The 16,880-nt window shown below is 36.4% G+C and overlaps 1 protein-coding gene across 1 annotated transcript; it reads right to left on the minus strand.

Annotated features, from left to right (window-relative positions):
* Positions 1–1,784: 1,784 nt before the first annotated feature.
* Positions 1,785–13,251, minus strand: LOC113296857 (actin-related protein 9-like). The gene is made up of 20 exons (XM_026545213.1): positions 13,114–13,251; positions 12,929–13,001; positions 12,416–12,534; positions 12,262–12,321; positions 12,113–12,178; positions 11,757–11,859; positions 9,778–9,986; positions 9,194–9,314; positions 8,458–8,522; positions 7,890–7,979; positions 7,415–7,465; positions 5,879–6,010; positions 4,884–4,973; positions 4,256–4,326; positions 3,969–4,153; positions 3,829–3,872; positions 3,703–3,752; positions 3,366–3,411; positions 2,760–2,810; positions 1,785–2,211 (listed from the first exon to the last, which is right to left on the minus strand). The coding sequence occupies exons 1-20, from the start codon at positions 13,114–13,116 to the stop codon at positions 2,068–2,070; spliced, it is 1,773 nt and encodes a 590-aa protein (XP_026400998.1). The 5' UTR covers positions 13,117–13,251; the 3' UTR covers positions 1,785–2,067.
* Between the last annotated feature and the right edge of the window lie 3,629 nt (positions 13,252–16,880).

The following is a 16,880-nucleotide window of genomic DNA, read 5'->3' on the forward strand; positions in this document are numbered from 1 at the left end:
AAACTCACCAACAGTTAATGCTGAAAATAATATTCGAGAACAAATACCAAATCCTAATGAAGAACATCACGAAGATAGAGAAAGGACTGATGATCGTTATGTTCCACAAAATGAAATTTTTGATGATAGGCAAAATGATAGAAATCAAGAGAATGAACAACGTCAGGGACGAAATAATCAAGATGGCGAAGAGAATCGAGAGGAAGGAAGGAGAATTTTTCATGAGAGAGAAGCTCAAAGAAATCAACAAACGATTGAAGAAGAAATTGAAAGATATTATGCTGAACAAGCACGTTTAATTTGCGAACGTGAAAGATTGAGAGCGGAAATGGAAAAACAAGAACTTCAGGAGACAATTCGCCAGAACAATCACGACAATCGAGAAAGAAGGCGTATACAAAACCAGAATAACGGTAATCTCAATGAAGAGTATGATAGAATACAGAGAATGGCTGAAAAACAGCGAATGGAATTGATAAGAAATGAACAAAATCATGGAGGGGAAAATGAAAGACATCATCATATGCGAATTCAAGATAGAGATGAGGAAGAGAATCGCAGGAGAATACGAGATGAGGATGATGAAGAAGAAATGCAAAATTTCGCGAGAGATGAAAGACATGAACGCTGAAGAAGAGAGGCGAAATTAAAAAGACCAATGGATCAAAATTCAGGCGTAAATGAACAAATCTTAAAAGAATTGGAAGAAATGAGAGGAATGCTAAATAATAGAGGAGAAGTAGGCAGAAGACAATTAGATGAAGCTATAGAAGAAGCTTCGAAAACTCCATTTACAAGAGAAGTACAACTAGGAGGAATACCTCCGAAATGCAATTTTCCTGCGTTAACCAACATCTTTGATGGAACAACTTGTGCAATTCAACACATCAAAGCCTATGTGAGATGCATGTTACAGTGAGAAAATCATGATGCCGTATTGTGCAAGTATTTTGCATTCAGTCTAACAGGAGAGGCGTTAAAATGGTTCGAAGGTCTACCAAGACAACAATGGTTCGATCGAAAACAACGACGAGAAGAAGAAGAGGAGGAGAGAATGGTTAGAATTAAGCCTTGGTACAACATCTAGCCGCAGGGAATTTAAGGAGCACCATCAAACTAAACCCACACTCCACAAGCTGTTTTCATGCAACTTCCGCAAGAGGAAGTTCTATAGCCCACAAGCATCAGGTGGTCATCTAAATGCTCATAAGAGAGAAAGAAGAGTAGCTAGAAGATATTATTCCCAAGAGCTGATGAATTTTAGGATGATGAGTTTACCCCACAATCCTACTACTCCAAGAACACTTGGTCTTAGTACTCACTCAATGGTCGTGCAAAACCCTCGCATATTAGAAGGGAAAACTGTTGGCCATTTCATCAATGTTGAAGCTTCGTGTAGTGTGATTATACAATCGGCGGAGGAGAACTCGACAACACGTAGTGATATGATATGGCCCGGAAGTTTTCATGTTGATCATCATCATTCCAACCAAGTAGTGTTCACAGATGGTGAATCATCATTATCATCAACCATTGTTCATCCGCTTAATTTGGATCTTAGTCTTTGATAACCTGCGCAACATCGTCAAATTTTCTCATGTTTCAGTAAGATGATTGTTGGCCCTGTAGTTTCAAAGCGTCAAATCTGTGTTTTGTCGATTTAAGTTGTATTTTATATGTATCAATGTTTATATATCTACACAGGTACATGTACTACATCTCTATATTGAATGCTTATACGTACGTAACTTTATTTTTTTTAATGAGGGACGAAGGTTTTTATCTTTGGTAATAGGCCAGGGTGTAATGTTCAGTTCTAAAAACTAAAATGTCTATTTTTGCTGAAACTTGGTTCTAGTCTCAGTCACGGGTATCTTCTAGATAAAGAACTCTGGACTGGTGAGAACAAAGCCAGACTTTGCTAGCTAATGATAAAGAAGTTCTAGCAGCCCATTCCCAGCTAATATTACATTAGTTAGTGTTCAATCAATTAGAATTTACAATCTTGAGAAATGCCATCTCGGTTTTGTCAGCTCCTGGGCTTCGAGGGAGGTCGGTTCCAACCTTTTAGAGGTTCATATAACACATGACTTGAGCTTGAAGGAAAAACGAGTCCCTGTATTTTCTCCCACTCCCTATATGAATCCCATTCCGTATCCAATCTTCCCTATGGATCCAAGCCTCTCGACCAAAGTCTAGCATCGCAAGAATCTGTTACGAGCAACAACAAAAAATAACGTCAGGGCATGAGACATTTGCACTTCTCTAGTATATTACTAGGCATGCTACAAAAAAAATTCAGGATGACACTGACAGTAGATGAAACTTCTTTTTACTTCTTTCAGATATTTCTTTTTACTAGTATATTACTTCATTTGTACATACAGATATTTCTGGGTAGAGCTTCTCACAATCTGCTTTCAAGTTATCCTTCTTCCAGAATTTGGATCAAGGGGTGTTTGAGGAGCACTAATTGGATCTCAAAAATTGGGATTAGTAGATTGCTATCTTTACCCAAGGCACATAATAAGTACACCTGCCTCTTTAGTTATGCATTTACTCTAGCTTACACCTGATATGAACACAAACTGGAGGATTCAACTTTAAAGGCATTTGTGGATACAAGATTTCCACCTATGATTGGTGATGTAGTTCCAGGTTAATGATCATGACCGGGGTTATAGCACAAAATGTAATGTGAATTCATTGACAAATGCGACTGGATGAAATAAGACAGCAAAGAGGAGTGTATGACTTACTGCTCCGCCTTTCCATGATAAACTAGTTGGATCAGATCTCAATGGTAACACCTGTTTCACATATAGATTATGATGAAGTCAGTTTCTGTATTAAAATGAGAAACTCCAACTCAATCCATCGTATTAATGCAGAGCAGAACTTTCGGCTGAAATTTAATTAGAAAGTTGAAGAGAACCCCTTTTTTTAGGAAAAATTCATATGAATCACACAAACGAGGTTAATATCTCCATGATTCTAGTATCCTATTCAGAAGGAAAGCATTACTAGATGCAGTTTGAAAGGCCTGAGTAAGTACCAGCTTAGATCACATTATGTAGTCAACAGAATTCCAAAAGTACGAGGACAAATAACGAGAAGATTATTATCCTCAGCTAGTCGAAGTTCTATATTTTCATTCTAGATACTAAAAAATAGATGCTTATAAGATTTCTCCAGAGATACTGGTGCAGCTCATTAACAAAGTGCAATTTTGCAACGATGTTTATACATCAAATTCCCTTACATATTAAACAGCTTATTCGTAAGCAACAGAGATCGCGAAACTGCTAATCACAACATAAACCAGACCAGCAATGGCCACGATAAAGATAATAAAGATAACTAACCTCGACAGTATCGATAGCCTCATTTGAAGGAATAGCATGCAAAACCCTGCATAAAGAACAAAAAATGATATGAAACTCTGTAAGTGTTTCAAAATGGTACAAAACATAAATAAGATATCAATTTGACGAATATTTGCTTGTTTCTCCCCTGAAAACATAAATCATCAGTCATCTCAAGCAATATACAAAAGTAAACAAACAGCGGTTGCGAGTAGGATAGTAGGATGTAAGATACCCAAACTCGTTAACTATGCTAATTATTCTATGACAAAAAGCAGTTGTCAAGCACATTAAGATGACAAAAACCAATCAAAAAATTCTGAAAGCGAATACAAACCTTTCCTCCACAGCGGGAACAAGACCAGTTGTCTTAGCCACTCCACCAACCTGCAAACAACTACGTGATTACAATGGTTTCAGGACGATGAAGGTTTTCATGGGGTTTCTGTGAAATATTACTTACCAGTAATATGCTACAAAACAGTTTTCTTTGTAAGTCTATACGCCCTGCAATAATTGTGGTTATTGAATCAGCTTCCACCTTCCACATGCAGAAAATCATGAATATCAAATAATTTTCCATCTTAGGAGGGAGGAGGTTACCTGTGGAAAGGATGCTTTTACTAATTGCCTCGGCAAGGCCCACGTTATCTTCCTTTTTCAGTCTGGTGGGAAGAACTTGATAGTTATCCCACATTGATGCACCACCATTGGGACCAACATACACACCATCTTTGGGGTAATCCATATGCCATATATCTTCCAGCATATCCTCGCAGTCATGAAACCTGGTTACAGTGTAAATCAGCAAGTTTAAGAAATTACAAAAAAATGAAAAAGAAATACTAGTAATAACACTTTTAGAGATTCAGAACATTGCAACAACTCACCAGGTACGTGGAGGTGCTGGATATGCCTCTGGAACTAAAAGCAGAGGGTAAAAAAGACCCATAGGAGGAACCTATATGACTAACAACCTGTTAGACCTCAGTTATTTTCTGGAAGAACATATCACAATATGTAACATAATCACCAGAAGATAACCAGACAGGCAACAGTTTCACACTTAACAATGTAAAGAATACATCATTCATCATACTTGACAGCAACATTCTACTCAATAATTATGACAACACGAGACAAAGCAAAATTTTGTAAGAAGTGGTGAAACTGTTTCCTTGTTATTTTCCCACTTTAAAGGTTGCAGCAGTCGTTAGAACCATTGTTTTAATATATTTTCTTTCTATTAGCAGTGTTACCCTCAAACTATGGGTTGTCAATTGCATTCTAAACCTCTGACCCAACACAACCTTTCACTATCGAAGGACTAAATAAGACAAGATGTAATCTTAAATGTATATTGTTGCATAGAATTTGTAACATCTCTTGCATAGATACAGCTTTCGGTTTTTGCTATAATTAAAGATAGCACAATCCTGACTTCTCTTGGAAGTTCATTATTTAAAAACAAAGAAAAAACGAAGAGGAAGAAGAAATCATTGTGCTCGAAATACATACATTAAGAGCGGTTAGTTTTGTCTTATGAGCTCCAGCAGGCAATCTCTCTTCATATGAGCGAACAATTGCAATCGCATCAATTTCCCCCTCCTATAAAAAAAGATAATCATAAAGCTAGGAAGTGCTGAAACTAAATATAATGTGTGTAAGCTCTAAACTCCCTTTAGCAATACAAGGATTACACATAATCAACAGCTAGCTTTTTCGCGCCATAAACATGTACAACCAAAATAAAAAACACCAAAGCAACAGATTCATGGGACAAAGATACATTACGATTCCAATTTTAAGGGATCAAGAATAGTTGAGCTAAACAAAACGTGTATAATGAAACCATGGGTTTTGTTTTTAATGGGAGCACAACCGTAAGACTAATCGATTGGTAAGAAGTTACAATATGAAGAAAGGAGAAAAAAAAAGCTTAAATATTATCTTTGATCCATCACCACACAACAACCAAGATGAAAAAATACCTAAAGTGCTGCAATATTTTCCCTTAAAGTTGCACAAAAAGGTTTTTGATGATTGGAAGTAAGTTATACACCCAGAATGATACCACTTAGGTCTACATGGAGATAGTCAGGAGCTGATATCCGTTAATGATATATTCAGCACACAAAAATAAAAGCTTCATAATTAGAGGACAACTTAAGCATTAGCATATATGTATATCCACATGGAGACAAAAGTAAGCTTTGTGACTGATGGTAAAAAAATAATGCCATGGAGACAAAAGTAAGTAGCCTTTCATCATTAATGGGGTTACTGAAAAACAGAGTGGTAAGATGTGGCTGAAACAAGTCAAATTATCATGAAAATGCCAGAATCCATCTTCTGACTGAGAACATAAAATGGTAAGTACATACTATGGAGATTAGTTTAACTTTGATAAAAGTAGAAAAGCATAGACATGAATCACATGATCCTTTTTTGTCTCTCAAGTAGAAGTAGAAATTAACCACAAACAGCGATGAAAAGTAACCAGGAAAACTTACTTGAATCTGACAGTTGGTCTCCTTCAGTTTGTTAAGCATTACTATGTCAACTGGCTTCCCCAAAGGATCTGTATGAATTGATGGCCAAGTCTGATGATGTCTTTGGATCCATAAGAGGCACCTTGATATATCCTAATAAGAGACAAATATATGAATACATCGTATGACCTTTACGAAGATAAAATAACTGGAGCATTTGAGACACAAACATAAAATATAAAACCCAAACTCCTTTCAGTAGTGATACATCATTTATGACTTACGAGATATAAAAAGATCAGAGACGGTGAGATATCCCTAAAAAGAAAAATCTCCCTCGGGCATTTGAGAGTATTGTCGAATTGTGTACACAATTAACAACAGCATAACTTAGTGAAACATTTCAGATAACTGAACCTCAACCTCAGATGCACAAAATGGAATTCCTCAAGTGGGTAATGAATATGTTGCTTAGCTTAGAGCGATATAGTGAATAATGATAAGCGAACAAAGGTCACAATCATTGCAGTTTGACTGAAATTCGCTGGTACAGTTCCCAATTGTCGTAGTTTGGCTATTATAAGCAAACACACTGAAATACATATTAATGCACAAACAGAAATTCTGATGCAGATCAAGGATATATCACATGCAAATCCTAATAAAAAAGCCACATGAACACATAAAAAAGTACAGATCCAAAAACTAGATACTATAGTTTCGTACTAAACCTAATTATTGGCCTTCTAGGGTCTATCTGTTTTACTCCTTGAGGTACACAACTTCTAGCTGAGTTACATTGAATATACATGACATAAATTATGTTCCTTTCGTAACTAAATTTCTAATGTCTCCGTCTTCTAACCTATCAAGAACTTCCACTAAGATATTTTCTGCAGAAATTATTCTATATTTCTAGCAAGGGATATCTGCTCCATGAAATTTGGTCAGTATGAAACTCATTTCTTTCCCACTTTTTGCTGGATAAAGAATGAAATATCTTTATTATATCTGTTCTGCTTATCAACATCAAGATAATTAATATCTACTTGCACTGATGGCTTTGCAAACATCACGAGGATGAGAGATTATGGATGTGAAACCAACGCAAATGCGTCGATAGCATCTCCAATGCAAGGAAAGATGCTTTGAGCTATTCCTTTCACATAAAGAACGAACCAGAAAGAAGTTTCTTGAAAGGATGATGTCAACCATCTTAAACCCATCACATGGGTTTTCCTTGAGGATGTCTGCCGAAGTTTCAAAGTATATCTTCAAATTTCAACCAATACAGGAACCTACTTTTGAGGAAAACCCCTACATGTGTTGTTTCACCACATTTAAGACTGCAATGATTCAATACTAGTCTTATGGATAATAGATTAATCTCTAATCATGAGACCTTTTCTTAGAAACAAGCAGCCCAATTTCTGGATTGCTGTTACAGGTAACTAACAATCCATTGGTCCATCACATATCACATCTGGAAGCATGAATGACGTAGGAAAAGGCTGATAAAATTATGGTAATAAAGAAACAAAATTAGTAAGAACATACTTCTCCTCCGAAAGGTAGAGTCACACCTGTAGTAGGCACAGCGACCCCATCCTGAAACATCAGCAAAGATAATAACTCGCTGTCAATAAAACAGAAGCTCTACCCATCTTTATTGAATCTCAGTAGTAGTCAGGGTTAAATAGAACTGCAAGAATGTATCTCTGTTGTCTAGGTTTGAGATATATACATGCTTTCAGAAACAAGGTAGAGTACCTTCTGCATTGGAATAAAAAAAGAAGCTAAACTGTAAGGGTTTCTAGAGATTAAGAAACTATTATTAAAAGTTATTATGCTCAAAAAATTCTTTTGATCACTTTAAACCAAAGACTGAACTGAAGACCCTGTGCTTACTTGGAGTACTATTTGTGGAGACAAACATTGCCTCCCATGGAAATTATGTTTACTGTATCTGCTTTGCATCAATCTAGTTAAACAACAATGCCAGGAACTGAAACACAAAAGAGGGTTTCCTTACCTCAACGCACATGATTGACGTCACCTGAGCACCCATATTCACAATACATGCAGTAGACAACCCATTTCCAAATGCTGCAGCAAGACTTTCCTAAACATGTGTGACAAAGGCAGTATAAAACCAACACATTCTCTTCAAGGAAAAAAACAAAGAAGGTTCACCGAAGTCACAAATAAAAACTACTAGCAGAGTTATTCGGGAAAATGTAAAGCCTCTTATGATAACAAAAGAACATAATAACGATAACCAATTAAAAAGCAAATACTAAAAAGTGTTCCGGTGGTGTTTACATGACTACACCAAGTCAGATTTTTGGTACAGAGAATTTTTAATGTTTCTATTTCTTGTTTATCTTTGAGTTCATTCTTACCATCTTATTTTTATTACTATTCAAGATCTTGTATGACCTTAAGTGTACTCTATATTCATTTGGAAGCAAAACACAAAAAATCAACATGATAAGACTAACCAATGAGAGGGTAGCGTCTCTACTAGACAGATATGGACTACTCTAAAACAAAATGAAGATAAAAGTATAACAAAGTTACAAGTAGAGATATCAATGCACCTGGTGTACCACTGCTGTGCTAAACCGTAAGTCACGCAAAATGATTGATAACATTTCCTTTATCTCTGCACATAGCAAAAAAGTTAAAACTAGAATGAGTGCATTACTTTGAGCACCTTAAAATGGAACTCCAAATAATACTAAACTCATGGTTTAGGTCATAACAAGTTTTCCGACAAGGCAAACGCTATTTCCAAGAAATGCCTTGGATAAGTCAAATGTCAGAAACTATGTTTCCAGAAAGAACAGTTTCAATTTTCTACATGGTTTAGTGGCCTTAAACAAACTGCCGCGGACAATATTATTTCGGGCCATGCAAGAAATTTGATTGACATATCACATACAAATAACTAAAAGATAAATGTGGCAGTATATATGAAAATAGCAGCATTTGCATTTCCAAAATTAAAGAATATGTCAGGAAATTGTCAACTTGCCTAGTCAAAGGGTTCATCCTATTTGTTCTCATTTCTCCTGCCTTCTTTTCTTAAATGGTATCAGATCTTTGTCCGATTAACCATAGATTTTCTGTTTCCACCTAATGAAAATTTACTATATTTTCTAACTATCTGTCATAACATCCATAAAACTTCAGATTATCCCTAATAATACGATTAAAGAAAAAAACATGTAGTTTGATGTATATACATTTTGGAGTTTCATAAGTTCAGGATATGGTTGGCAAAACATTCAGGAAAAGGAACCATTTAAAAGGAATGATGCACAGCAATATTACCACGACTGTCAAATGTTTCTGGCACAACAAGTATAGCTGAGTACATATTCCTTTCAGCCTGAGGGATATGTAATTTCTCATTTAAAACCCAATCCCAGATTGCATGCAAATCTTCGAGCACCTGTAACAAAAGAGAAAGTCAGCAGGAGCAGAGAATTTAACAACCATGGTTTATGAGTATAAAATACTTCTGACCCTACCCATCCAAACAATATAAATCCAATCCAACTAGCTCTTTCCAGATTGGCTGGTTTGTTAAACATGTTTCATGTAATCTATCAATGACAAGCGACTTCAGTACATAGCATATCCTACGTGCCAACAAATGGAAAAGAACGTCTTAGTGACCACCTTAGCGAAGTATGCATACAACATGCTTAGGAGTGATGCACTGTGTTCATGCCTCTTCTCTTTTATGCACTGTGTCTTAGTGATGCACTGTGTTTATGCTTAGGAGTGATGCCCTGTGTTTATGCCTCTTCTATTTTATCTTCTCTTTTCTCTTCTTATATAAAATTTGAGCTACTCACTTTATCTATATTATCAAAGAGATGCGGAAAAAAAATGAGAAGAAAGGCGTGTACCTGCTGGAGAGGATAATGTTGGGACACATTGAAGTGGCCCCTACGAATAGGACGGCGTACACTGTAGGGTTCCTCAGGGGAAATTTTTAGTGCCTCCTCACCACAAATAGCCTCTCTGAATTTATACTCATCCATATTACTATCACCACCATCAGCACCTTCAGCCTGGACTGAAGGTTCATCTTTGACACCCTCGGTCACCAAATTTTCTGCAAAAAGTTGTTCAGTGAGACTCCGGCTCAATAAATAACAAGGGAAGTCAAAAGAAAATGTTTAACTAAACCAATTTAATTTCTAGAATATTTGAGGAAACTAAGGAAGATTTCTTTTTAATGTCGGTTCATATTGAATATGTTCTTCTACCTTAAAGGAACCAGCAGGTTCGTATGTTAATGTTAGTTCATCATATCCGAGAAACAAAGCATAGCTACCACCTGAAATCATTTTTGGTTCCCATTAGCTTAGTGATGGTGACTTCACGCTTCAAAGCGATGTTGCGTACTATCTCTTCTATATCTACAAGTGCAAATAGTTGCAATAACCTTGACGGCTTGACTACCCCCAGTCATACTCCAATAAGCCTACTAAACCTGGAGTAGTGGATAAGTCATTCGACAAAAAGGAGTCTAACAAATATAAGAGCTTCTCCAATGGAATGTGTATGGAGAAAAAAGTCTTCATCCACATAGGATCCACTACCATTTTTTCTAGAATCATTCTCCAACCCTAACCTCTTTAACTATCATGTAGATGACATGGCATACTTTTAGGTAGACATCCTCTTCCCCAACCTCTTGTTTCAGAGGTTCACCAAGAGGATTTGTATCCATCCTTTTTAAAATTAAAAATAGATTTAATTAAATAAAATTGACGTTTCAACTAAAGTAAAAATAGAATTAACAAATTTTCTCCCATCTCCCTCGTTTTATCCAGAGTCATCAACTTGGTATCACTGAGAATCAATCATACGATTTCCCGTGAAAAAAATCCATTATCTTAGAATAGGGTAACAAGAACAGCAGAACAAATCCATTCACTGTTATATACTCAATTTCAATCCATCACCATCTATAATTAATATCAAACTATATCAATCCATCACCATCTATAATTTCAATTCACTGTTACGTATTAGATCAACTGTCTATGCATATACTTTATCTCAATTAGTCCCATGTTATTATAATAAAATTGTTTGCAGATTATTTTAAACCATCACCGATCACGAAATTTAATTGAAACAAATGATCAATCTGGTTTTTAATTGTTATTGCATAGTTGTACAAGTAAGCATTGTATTTTCTGAATTTTAAAGATAGATGCAAAAACACAAAAACGTTTTGAATTGATTGCTCATCGATTTTGTTCCCTAGAGCACGAACTCTGCAACTTGTTTTCTTCTCTTCAGGGTGGAAGAAGGATGTTAAAAGAAATGTTAACCATCGGAGCAACAGAGAGGAATTATCCAAGACCGTATCCTTCGTTCAATTTGAAAATAAAAGACAACTGGCAAAAATTATACAAAAACGTAAATATGGTTGGAGAATATTTTTTATATCTCCTCATAGTTAGGAAAATTGGTTGCCAAATAAGATAAAGAATGTCTTCCCACATTGCCACATGTGAAGCTGACCACATGACCATTGGAGAAGCTCTAATAACTAAAAGTCATAGAGTGTTTAATTAGCTTCTATTTTCTAATTATAACTTCCCATTAAGAAACAAAATAGGAACTCGATTACAGGAACCCAATTTTTATAACAGGGCAATTAATAGTCCTTCAACGCAAAAAGCGAAAATGAAAGATCAAATCAGCAATTTCATTAAAAATGAATATAACAATCAACCATGCAAAAGAAGCTCAATGGCAGATGATGTAAATTTAAAAATGCATATGATCATCTAATCAACAGTTTTAATATATAATAGCGTATAATACAGAGTAGTATACGAACTACAGATGGTTCCACGACACTTACCTACATCTGCAGCCATAGTACGGTTTTTCTCCATCACATTCGTCCAAGTGAAGGTTGAATCATCCTTGTTACTCTGAGGTTTACATCCATCAACACGTACCGTCTACATAGGGAATGGAATACAACTAAGATACAAATAACAAAACCATTGGTGCTGGTGGTGGCTTAAATGTAGGATGCTTTGTAAGGTAGATACTGGGGTCATGCAGACAAATCAGGTCACTATATATGATTTTCCAACTACACTCCTGATTAGTTTGACCTTTTTAATATTGGAAGCGGTGACAGGTTAGGGTCACATATGCTCAACCTTAAGATGGTTCAGATGAAGTTTAGAGACACGTATACTCTCATACCTTACGAGGAAAAGTGTTGTTGACCACTTCTTCATCCAGGAAGGGAATCTTCAGTAAAGAAGCAATCTGAAAGAAGAAACTATCAGAACAACATTCTACAAACTTCAAAAGTTTGGAACAGCACTGAGGATAAACGAGCATTCACTTACAGTATCATATGCTTTCTCGCGTTCCAAGTGTTGAGATGGAGTAATTTGAGAATTAAGAATCTGAAATACCGAAAATGCAAATCTCAAATTAAGAAATGTGTATTAGGAATAGGAACTAGTGACGAAATTTCAAAAACTTCATATGAAACAATACCTGATCTAAATACTTTAATTTAGACTCCTTGTCAAGTCCACGCATATGATGAGCAATAAACTGAGGAACATCAAAAGGGGTCTGTTCTTGTGCAAGTCCTATTCGGACATTTGCAGAACCTTGAAATCAAAAAATGTTAAGTTAAGAATAATAATTCAAAGACGATAAACACTTCAAGGTAAACACCCAATACATCAATAAAACTTTCTTTGGTCTATTGAAAATTCATTCAATAACAGGTTTCTAAAACAGGTTTGCATCTGAAATTCTAATCCGTCCAATATTTCTATACACCATAAACATGTTGAGAACCAAAATAAACTAGAAAAATGTCGATAAACCTGCAGACAACTAACGATTCCACACTCTGAATTTCCTCAATGCATCAAAATTAAAACGAAATTTACAAATTCAAAAAAGGATTTAGTATGTTCTTTCGGTTACTTATATTAAATCATACATTTCAACAATGTGCTTTTATCAAAATCATACAAAAGTTAGGGTTTCAAAAACCTGGATTTATGACAACAAGATTGGCACCTCGCTCAGCAATTAACTGAGAAGGAACTATAGTTTTAAGATAATCCTGTAAAAAACAAACACAAAACAGAAACGTAATTAAATTGAAGAAGAAGAAGAAGAAGAAGACGAGGAAGCTGAGACTGCGTGAAGAGGATTTTCCTCTGGATGTTACTAACCATGGAGATGGTGTTGGGCGTCCCTGCAACGCCCGATTGGTGCTCTTCGGAACTGGGTTTAAAGTTTAAACTGTACAAAGTGAGTGAGTGACCTTTTTATTCTTCTCGGGAAACGGAGGTAAACCCCCCCAGAGCAGACCGAACCGCTTTAAAAACCGATCTCACTTTATTTATGCCCTAGATGCCAATGCTGAATAGGTCTCCCTCAAAAGGGTTAGCAGTTAAAACCAGTACGTATCATATGACGCCTCATTGGTGTTGCTTGTTAGATGGTCCATGCTAGCATTTTGGGTGGCCATTGTTTTATATAAGGAGCCACTGGCTCCAAGATACCCATATGGTGATTTTGTGTGTCCATTGAACCTGATCTCAAGTTGAGCGTACAAAATGAGTTTGAAGTTAATATTTTGGTGATACGTTTTTCTTATGGAACTCGACAATTCTACGAAAAACAAGGTGTATAACACCACAACCTATCATTTTGAAATCAATTGTTGAAAATTAACGGTCAAAATTAAAAAATTTAGATGCCGAAATTTAGTATCTAGATTTTTTTTTGAGAAAGGAAGGATATATATTGAGAAAAAGAAAGATATATACAGTATATTACAGGGTCAAAAGACCTGCTAAAAGAACAAAAAAAGAATGAACTATTGCAAGCTCATAATTCCCTCCCAATTTTCTAAAATCTGATTAACAGTAAGATTCTTAAAAGTCTTCGTTGAAGAACTCCATTGAAAAATCCATTGTTTGATTGCAATCTTCAATTCATACACAATCTTGGCTGTCCCTCCGTGCACCCTTATGTTGCGCTCATTCCATACCTCCCAACATATTGCAAAAGGTAATAGTTCTCAAACCATCTAACCCTTGCCCCAACTCTTTCCAGTCTCCAGCTCCGAATGCATGACATGAAGTTAACAGGCATTACTCGTTGAACCTTCATTGCTGCTATAAAAAAATCCCACAGCTGTTTAATAACGCTACAATGGATGAACAGATGGTCCATCGTCTCCCCCCTTATGTTACAGAAAAGACAAAGATTGGATTGAATAGTTACTCCCCTGTACTGCATCATATCCCTTGTTGGGATTGATTGATGCAAAGAAGCCCAAAAAAGAAGATAACTTTAGGTGGCACATACTTGTTTGTAAGTAAACGATGGCCTTCCCAATCTGCGTCAGACTCATTAAACTTCATGTATATCAGTCTTGCAGTTGATCATCCTGATGTCATACTTTATCTCCAACAAGTCAATGCTTTCAGCTGGGTCTACTTGTCTGGTAAATTGAAAATTCCACCTTGGTTGAAAGATGGTTGCGACTGAAGCCGTTTTTTGTGTGCTGATTTTATATAACTTTGGATACTTCTCCCTGAACGATATCTTAGCGCACCAGCAATCTTGCCAAAATCTCACTGTCTCACCATTCTTAACCTGCACACTTACAGCATCTGTAAAAACTGATCTTTCCCTTAAAATTCCAAACCACATGCTACGACCAATTGGTTCCTTAACTTGAAGCGGAAGTAAACAGTTCTCCTCAGCTTGCATTTTCTCACACATAATGCGTCTCCAAAGAGCAGTTTTCTCCTTGCAATACCTAACATGCCATTTTGCTAACAAAGATTTGTTCACAAGTCTCAAACTTATTATGCCTAAGCCCCCTTTCCTCTTTGGCTTGCACGCTTTTTTAAAAGAAACCCAACTCATCTTCTTTCTTTCTTCATCTTCACCCCATAAAAACCTTCTCATTATAGTGTTCAAACGTTTCTCAACAACAACCGGAATGTGATGTAGGGACATGAAATAGAAAACCAAACTTTCAAGAGAGCTTCTAATCAATACCACCCTACCTGCCTTGTTCAAATATCTTCTCTTCCATGGAGCCAGCTTTTTTTTGCATTCTTTGGATGATGACTTCCCAAATCAATTCACTCATTCTATTTGAGCCAATTGGCATTCCCAAATATGTAACAGGCAGCACCTCCACTCTGCAACCTAACTCCAAATCTAGTTCATACACCATATTGTCCGCACCTATACTGATCATCGTGCTCTTTTCCAGATTTAGCCGCAAACCTGTTATAACTTCAAATAACATCAAAATTACAAGGATTCTTCTAACCTCAACTGCAGAAGCATCTAAAAAGATTATCGTATCGTCTGCAAATTACAGATGCGACACCATTATACCTCCTTCTTTAACCTAAATCCACCCACCTTACCTTGCTCCACTGCCTTGTTGATGAGCAAAGACAGTACTTCTACCACCAAAATAAATAAAAAGGAGGATAAAGGATCTCCCTGGCGAATGCCTTTAGATGGTTTAATCAAACTAGTTGTTTTCCCATTAACTAGAATTGAGAATTGAGCAGCAGTCACGCACCATCTCATCCACTTGATCCATTTCGAGCCAAAACCATTCTTTTCCAAAATAGTGAAGAGTGCAGGCCAACTTACATTGTATAAAGCCTTTTGCATATCAATCTTACACATGATCCCAGGTCTTCGTTGTCTCAGTCTGCTATCAATAAGCTCATTCGCTATCAAGATGTCGTTAAGAATCTGTCTATGTTTAATAAATGCTCCCTGCGAATTAGATATCAAACCTGGCATGACCACCTTCATCCTTTCGGCCAGTATCTTGCAAATAATTTTGTAGAAACTACTTATTAAACTCAAAGGTCGAAAATCCTTAACCGTAGCAGAATCTTCCTTTTTAGGAATCAGTTTCAAGAAAGAAATATTCAACCTCCAATCCAACTTACCCTTACAGCAAAACTCCTTAATTTCCGCCATGATATCAAGCTTCAGAACTCCCCAACACGCTTTGTAAGATTCCAGGTTATATCCATCCGGCCCTGAAGCTTTATTAGTTCCGCATAACTTGATGGCTTTCAGCACTTCCTCCTCCTCTACATCTCTTTCTAGCCACGCCTGTTGAACCTGATTAATAGACCTGAATTCTAAGCTATCAAAAGAAGGAGTTATTGGCGAGGTATCAGTAAAAAAATTAGAGTAGTAATCATGAATCTCTTTTTTAATGACTTCCTGATTGAAAATATCTATCCAATCAACCTCTAATTTCGTAATTAGATTCCTTCTCCTCTTGCCACTAGCAATTTGGTGAAAATATTGAGTGTTTTTGTCGCCATCTTTGAACCCTTTAACCTTCACCCGTTGATAAGCCATCCTCGCTCTGGTAAGTTTCACCGTGTTAAGAGAGTTCAAAAGAGTTGTCCGTTCCTCCAGCTGATAAGTGGTTAAATACATTGTTTCCTCTGAAATATTCAACACACTTATCTTTTCCCTGAGCTCCTCATCCTCCTTACGCACACTCCCAAAAGTACTCTTGCTCCAATTCTTAATGAAGTATTTTAGGTTTTGCAACTTCCAAAAAAGAACGTAACTTGGAGTTCCCACAAAATCAAGCGAATTTCACCAAATTTCCACCATTTTCACAAAGTTTGGGTGTTCCAGCCAATGATTCTCTATTCTGAAGCACGAATGTATTCTGACAGACGGAGAAAAATCAATTAACAAAGCATTATGGTCTGAGATCGTACGAACCAGAGTTGTTTGCGTTACTGAGCTGAATTTTGATTCAATAGACGTACACATCAAGCACCTATCTAGCCTGCAAAGCAAAGGGTCATTGTGCTTATTGCTTCAAGTATATGCTCCTCCATGCAAGGGTAAATCAATGAGAGCTTGTTCATAAATGAAGTCATTGACAAAATTCATATTCCGGACATCACCACCAGCT

Source organism: Papaver somniferum, chromosome 7 (genome assembly GCF_003573695.1).
Source record: "Papaver somniferum cultivar HN1 chromosome 7, ASM357369v1, whole genome shotgun sequence".
Taxonomy (NCBI): domain Eukaryota; kingdom Viridiplantae; phylum Streptophyta; class Magnoliopsida; order Ranunculales; family Papaveraceae; genus Papaver; species Papaver somniferum.